At 42.9% G+C, this 7,928-nt stretch overlaps 1 protein-coding gene across 1 annotated transcript; it reads right to left on the bottom strand.

The window, feature by feature from the left end:
* Positions 1 to 6,972: 6,972 nt before the first annotated feature.
* LOC122638874 (homeobox-leucine zipper protein HOX11-like) lies at positions 6,973 to 7,700 on the bottom strand. Its single transcript, XM_043831724.1, is given in 4 exon segments — positions 6,973 to 7,111; positions 7,207 to 7,286; positions 7,409 to 7,432; positions 7,434 to 7,700. Coding segments are annotated over 4 exon segments (510 nt in total).
* Positions 7,701 to 7,928: the final 228 nt, after the last annotated feature.

The following is a 7,928-nucleotide window of genomic DNA, read 5'->3' as shown; positions in this document are numbered from 1 at the left end:
GTGTCCTATGGCCAATGCCGACACTGCTTTGAGAAGCTTGGGTGTGACTCATGTGAAATCATCCACTTCTTCCTTTTCAGTGACCAAATGGCAAATTTCAAATGGTGAGAAACCGTATTTGCATAGAGGTGCCCCTATATCGAGGCCTTCCAACCCAAACTCTAAGAAATCCAATTTTGAAGCCGATTATTGGATGCTATGCCCCTGCCACGGTCACACAATTGTCACTGCGGACAATCCCATCGAAGACCACACAAACACAAACGATTTTCTTAGCTCTTATCCAAGGTTGCATGCCCTTCTCTAAATACCACTGGATAGGCTGGATTAGTGTCGTCGGGTCACGGATTGGTGTTTCCTCTTGCAACATGTTCACTGATCTTGTGGAGGACTCTAGAGAATAAGTCCCTTTCAAAAGTGGTTGCGGTGCTTTCCCTGATGGTATTGGGTATTCCACCCATGTAGCGCCTGCTGACCTAGGATGATAGAAAGGGGAATCCGAACGATCCACTTCTTTAGAAACTTCCTTCTGAACTGGACACCTCTTCTCTCCTTTATACCTTTTTGCCAAACTTGCTTTGTAGGCACGTGCATTCATCAATTTCTTCTTCCTTCTGATTGGTTTGATCAATGAAGTAGGACCCCTTTACTCGGAATCTCTTAGAGCATATTCACACCGTGAGTGGGCAGAGGGTTTACAGTGACGTTTGGCTGCTACTTAGCCTGCAGTTCAATTTTGCCTTCATCAATCAAGTCCTAGATCGCATGCTTGAGGAATATACAGCTATTCGTGTGATGCCCTTTCTGGTCATGATAATGGCAGTAGAGATTGGACTTGTACCATGCCGGTGGATTATTTAGATCCACATGACTAGGGGGGAGTGAATTGATCATCCCTTCCTTTTTGAGCTTGGTAAATAACAACGTGGGTGTCATCCCTCCGAAATTGAAAGTTCTTTTAGGAAATTCAGGCTCGGCTTGGATCACGAGAAGCGTGGTCCCGGCGGTTACTAATTGTACTTCTGCTGCTTGGTGACTTGTTCCTGTCGCATTCCCTCCCTTTGCCTTTAAATTTTTCCTTCTGGAGTAGGTTCCAATTGTCTCTTGGGTTACACCTTGGGCTTGTTTCTCTTTGAAGATTTTATCTTCAATCTTCTTTCCAATGGTCACAAGTGCATCAAATGTCTTGATGTGCTGGTAGTATATCTTTTCGTGATATTCTCCATATAAGTTTTCCAGCAGAATCTCCATTTGTTCTTCCTCTGTAGAGTGGTTCCACATTTTTGCGGCCTTTTCTCTGAATCTCATGATGAAATTCAGGAATTTTTCTTTTGATTATTGTCTTAGAGTCTCCAACTCTCTCCGGGTGATATCCATCTCAGTATTGTACAAATACTGTTTCGTGAACGCTTTGACCACAGATGCCCAGGATTAAGTTTGGGTATGATCCAATTGGTTCAACCATCGTAACACAGATCCAGCCAAGGAATATAAGAATGCTTGTCCCATTTGGTTCTCAGAAAGTCCCCACGATAGATGAGCTCTAGGATCTCCTGACCTGTCGAACTTATCCAGTTTCCATTTGAAGTCTTCAGGGATTTTTCCCTCAGGGAAGAATACCAAGTCTTCTTCATCTTTTTCCTTGACCTTGCCTTTGACTACCACCTCAAGTTCTGCAACTCTCTCTCTTATTTTCTTCTCACTTTCCGTCTCAGGGCGATCTGAAGGCTGATTGTCGTCTCCCTCCTCTACCAGTATGGTGATCGGAGTTTTGGGGGTTGCAGAGATGGTCCTCCTTACTTCTTGCTCTACAGGTCCAGATGTGGATCCTCCCTTGGAGATCTCATTAACCGATTGCACTAGTTGTGCCATAAGTTGTCGTATCTCAGCCATGTCTATTTGCAGTCTATCCACTCGGTGCTCCACGTGGCTTTCAGATAAATGTGCATCTGTTGGATCCATGCTGTCGCCAACTTAATTAAAGAATCGAAAGAATGAGAAGAAGACAGGGAGCTTGGAAAGAGTGATGGATTGGCTCGGATCAACCTTCCATCTTGTCGGATCCAGATGGGCGAGAATGATCTTTTTGGGTATGAAATTGTGCCTCTACGTACAAAAAAAGAAAAACCCTAATTTAGGTATTTAGAGTGAATTAAGAAAGCTCACATATTAGAAAATTTAGGACCAATTTTTCCTTCTTTTTTTTTACTTTTCTTTTGTATATTTTTTTTGTACAATTTTTATTGTATTTTTTGTTTTGGCTCCAATAATTAGGGTTGTAAATGGATAACCGAAAATCCGAATTTGATCCGCATCCGTATCCGTTTAGGGGCATCCATATTCGATTAGAGATATCCGAAAAAAAATCCGAATACTTCGATAAAAATCTGAATCCGAATACTTAATTATAAAAAATTAAGTAAATAACAATCTTGAGGGTTTTTTAAGATTCAACAGGTTCTAGAATATGAGGAGAAGAGAATCATGATCTAAAACTATGGATTGAGAGTGAATTGTATCCACTAGGGGGAGGAAGGTTTGGGTTACACAAGGCAGAGGTGTAAATGGATGGTTAAAAATCCAAATTCGATCCGCATCCGAATCCATCTGAATCCGTTTAGAGGTATCCGTATTCGACCAGGAAATATCCGAATCTGATTACATCCGATCCGTATCCGAGCCGAATCCGATCCATTTACAAGCCTGCCAGTAATTGAAGTCGTCATCGGAACTTTCGGTATTGTAGCGGTTCTTTCCAACTATACTTTGAATACCGTCGTCGCCCAAACATTTCTTCAAAGGAAAAGTAAACAATCAAAGAAGAAAACCCAGTTTCAAGCTCCTCATGATCATATCTGGAATCAATACGAAATGCCCCATTTTTTAGGGTCGTGTAGGATTCCATTAAACAGGAGTGGACCTCCATCTTTCTCCGAGGGACTATCGCAGGACCATGGAATTCCCTACTCAGGGTGGCGTCTCATATTGAGGCCAGCTTAATCATCAAGTGACCTTAAACTCGGTCCTTCTCAAAGCTAACAAGGGTTAGTTTGTGTCATATGATCCATTTTCCTACATGATGCATGCAATGGGTAGGCTGATGGGATAGAAGAAGGTCACCCTTGACAGAACCGATATACCTATCGCTTGTGGTCACGAATTATGGGTACATGGTTCTTTTAATATACCTGGAGAGTAGGTCATACAATCTCAGAGTAATCATGCTAGTGCCTTTTTTGAGTGGCTAAAGCACCCCACAGCATACTAGTGACTACCCTCACTGGCGATTCTAATCTCGTACGGTAAATATCAAAGGTTGTGGCTTTGCTACGAATTACCCATGGCTACTCATGGGATCCAACGACTAACCACGGGGTAAAAGTGTTCCCATGCAATGTGTGTGTGCACGAAAGTGGTATAGGAAACAGCTATCATCTGATCTCGAAGTACTTAGTATGACGTACCTCACCTCCCCGGGGGTAAAGGTACGACAGGGAGTACCCTCGTCGTTTGATTTCACTTCGAGTACTATGCATGATGCAGTTAGTACACAGAAAGGTTAGCCATACAGGTTTTCATACAAAATTGGAGAGAATATTCTTGCATTTATCGGTAGCATATATTTCTAAAAAGCTTGACCTCAAATGGATATTTATCCATAATCCCCAGTGAAGTCGCCACTGTAAGTACCGTGGTCCTCCGTGATGAGGTTTTCACAGCCTTGTTGGTGACGGGGTTGGTTTTAAGGGTGGAGTGTCATTTTGACACATCACCATAGGGTTGGGGTCATGCATTATGAAATATAAAATAATAAGAAGTCGCCACCTAGGATTAGGGCCCAAGACCCAATTGGTGTAGCCCTATCCGTTATGAACGGAAGCGGGCTACAAAACTCCATATGGTCTGGTTAGAGATTTAGGTAAGGGGTCAGGTTGCAAGCATGGGAAGGTGTTAGGCGCCCATCTTACTTGGCGAAAGCCGGTCTTTCTATTATAGATGCTGGAATGACGAATATTCTCTCCTTGTGTGATAGTGAGGCTATAGAACACATAGTACAACTTATATTTACAATATGTACATTAAAGCGATAAAGCACTAAGGACTACATTGTAATGATAAAAATGCAGTAATTATACCTTTATGAGGGTATACCTCAAATCTTGGCAGTCCATTGGCTCAGGGGAGACGGATGAAAGGATCAACACCAACTTCTTTGAATAGAATAACGGCTCCTTTTGGCAGCTTTTACTATCGACGAGCGGACAAAATAATAGCTATAATGGGGGGATTTTGCTTGCTATCCGTGCACAGGCGGGATAACAAAATTGAAGAAAGGGGGTCACTCTCTTATCGAACGGGTAATCGAAGGATCTACCCGCACCTGAGAACCACACTTTATCGGACACTTTCATGAAGGAAAATCAGGACAAAAGGGGGTGAATCTCACATCTGGAGGGTCTTCCTACCCTGAAAATCCGTGAAATGAGGGGAGGGGGACCCTCATATGTATAGCGGGGTGCCCCACAGCCCTGGCCTAGACAGGTCCTCCACGGTGCCGTGGAGGACTTTTCCAGGACGCCGTGGGCGACGTCAACAGGCTAACGTCGAAAACCTCCACAGCGTTGTGGAACATTACCCACATAGCAGTGGACAGTGTGGTCCCCCTCATCTCATTTTTTGGGCCCAAATGGGTCATTTTTTGGGATCCAAGAAGTGTTTGGGCCCATGGGCCAGGTCTTTTGGGTTCTAGGAAGGGAAAAGATGCGTCGCCCATCATCCGTGTCCTGTCGTCATCCTTGCCAAAGGTGGTGACAAAATTCTAGTGTCTATACTTAGATCATTGCCAAGGGGCCTTCAAGGTCAATGTGGGGGTGTCAATGACTCCTAGTAGAGCTATCAAATCAATAAGCTTGATCCAATAGGATCCACAAGTCAAGGATTGATTCCTTACATTCAAAATCCATAAATTAAATGGCTACAAGGGGTTTCATGGCATCTAAGCCAAAGAGCTGAGAATGGTCCATTCTAGGGTTTCAATTGATGTTGTAGGCATATAAATAGATAGATAACACAAGTAGAATGAAAAGCCCTAAGTTTTGGTAAGAGATTGGTTCGATTCCAATCAATTCTAAGTAGGCATTAAATAGGAATTCACATAGGTTGGAGAGTTTACCAAGTAATTGGCTAGAACAGCCAAGAGAGGGGTTTCTATGGCTGAGATGGAGCTCCAATCAACTATACCCACGAGCTCTAAGGTCCAAGGATGGAGGCAGCCAGCTAGGAGAGTGAGGTGAGCTCAAATAGGTCTTCAATGGAGGTGGAATCCTCCCTTCTCTCTTCTCCTTCCTCTTTCTCTTTTCTTCTTCCTTCTTCTTCTCCTTTTCCTTAGCTCCCACGTTTTTTCTCTTCTTTAGGGTTGTGAGATGAGAAAAAATGAGGGGAGGGCTGAGATCTTTCCTAGTTTAGCTAAGGATCCTAGGCCTTGTTTGGTTGGGGGCTTGTCTAAGGTCTAAAATGGGTTTAAAACATGGTATGGTCCAATTAGGTCCTAGGCTGTTGGTCTTGGGTTTTAGTTAGACCACTTGGGTCACAAGTGGTCCAAAACAAATAGGGATTGAGCCCTACGCTAAGGTAAGGTTGAACCAAGGCAAGCTTACCTTCACAGAGAAGCATTTCTGTACTGGGCGGATGATGTACTAGCGGCTCATGACATCATCCGCTTGCTGTATCGGCCGTTAGGTCTAAATGGGGGTTTTAGAAGGTCAAAGAGGAATGGGGTTTCCTCAAGGGTGTCTATACAAGTGAGAGGGGTAGTAGTAGGTATTCAAAGCACACAATTAACACACATGGGATACATCAAAGGTTGGTTGATTGCCCAATCAATAAACGAATAATTTTGGGGATTTAGAATTAGTACTCACCATCAAACATCCTAGAAGGGAGGTCCAGAGTGATTCACTCATAGTCTCTCACTCCCTTGACAAGTACAAGGGGGAAGGTCAAATACTTTCCACCCGGCCACGAACTTCTTCCTATCTCGATCGAGGAATCTCTCCTCAATAGGTACACCAAAAGTACAATCGATGATCTTGTACGTTGGTTTTATGGTGATAGCCCAAAGGTCAAGGACATAATTGAGTTCCACACCTACATACAAGTCCAACTATAGTAGGATTTAGGTTACGGGTGTAATATATATATATATATATATATATATATATCACAGAGAGAGAGAGAGAGAGAGGGATCCTCATTGATCCGTAGAGCTATAGCATTGTATCATCACTAATATAGAGATCAATGGTAGTTCATAGGAAGAACCAGACAAAGTAAGCTACAATAAGAGATTAACAGCTAACCAGATAAAGTAAACCATAAAAAGAGAATAAGAGAATGACGGGTAAAGTCATAATAAGAAAATAACTGATCGACAGACATAGTAAACCAAGAAACCAGAATAACAGATAAACGATTATTTCATTGTTTATAAGTATCATGCATGACAACCATATTTTTTAGGGTTAATTTCATACACCCCCTGTAAGTATGCAATATGTCACGGACATACCAAACTTTGGCAAAATATCAACATTCCCCCTAACGTTAAGCACAGTTAGCACCCAAAGTTGAAATGCCCATTTTAACCCCCATTAGTTATTTAAATAAATAAAATAAAGTATAATCTCAGACAAAATTACACCTAACCTTGAGTTTTGACATTTTTGGTGATAACGATCCAACTCTTTTGAGCCTTGGAAACTATGGGCAAATTCCCCAATTTTCTTAAGGCGTTGCCATGAGTCTGCAACAGCTTTTGAGCGATAGAAATTCCCTTTCATTGATGCCGTAGAACGATCCAACTCCTACCTCATGGCTCATTGTTTTCTTTCTTAATCTCAACACTAGTCGTCGACCCAATTGCTGATTCTTCATTCACAGCTTCCAACTGCTTGTCTAAGGGTTTTCTTTGCTTCATAAACTGCGAGAACGAATCCCCACCACCGGGTCTTTTGTCTGAAAGTGTTTTTGTAGTCTTCTGTTCTCCTCCGTCAATATCTCGCAACACCTCTTCAGATACCCGCAATCCACCTCCGTCTGTTTTAGCTTCGTTCTATAATTTTTCGATTTCAAAATTTTTAGAAGATAACTTCAAGATTAAAAGAAAAATTAGAGGAAATCAAACAAAGATAATAAGAAATTATATACCTGTCTCTTCTGTTCTGAAACCAAACTTCTACTTGGCGAGGTCGAAGATTGAGCTGTTTTGTAAGAGCAAGCTTTTGTTTCTGCAACATTTAAGAATTGAGAAAACGTAAGCCCAAAGGAGGGGGAAAAAAAAAACACAAACGGTTCTTTTCCCCATTCGTTTTAGTTCTTCTTTCCTTCTCTATTACTGCTCATTACTTACAGGGTTGAGAGTATTGTGCATTTCATTTGAAGCTCTCTTATAGGAAAGCGGACTGTTCTTTGGAGAGCCTGAGCTTCTTTCGAGCGAGACCTTTCTCGTCCTCATCGGTCACTCTCGCAGAAGCTCTCTGAGTCGTATCGATAGCATTCATGGCATCGGCGTCAGTGGCTTTAGTGTTGTATCTTTTGTTGTTGCTACTGCTCCCTCCTCTGAATATGGAGAAATCCATTTGGAACAACGATAGAGTGCTGCTAGGAGAAGATACTATGGCCCCATCATTGATTTCCTCCATCGATGGTGATACATCCAAGATTCACCGAACCAGTCAGCAGCTGCCACGTGTCACAAAGCTACCCATTCCAAGACCAAGGAGAACCAATCGGGGGTCCCACCTGGGCGCGGCCTGCACCCAGGAGCCGGCTGTACCCAGATGCTGGCCTCACCCAGGCGCGGCCTTACGTAGGCGCGGCCTCACCCAAAAGTGGCCTCACACCCAAGCGTGGCCTCTCACCCAAGCGCG

The sequence above is a fragment of the Telopea speciosissima genome, chromosome 9, assembly GCF_018873765.1.
Source record: "Telopea speciosissima isolate NSW1024214 ecotype Mountain lineage chromosome 9, Tspe_v1, whole genome shotgun sequence".
NCBI lineage: Eukaryota > Viridiplantae > Streptophyta > Magnoliopsida > Proteales > Proteaceae > Telopea > Telopea speciosissima.
This window is presented reverse-complemented; position numbering and strand designations above follow the sequence as displayed.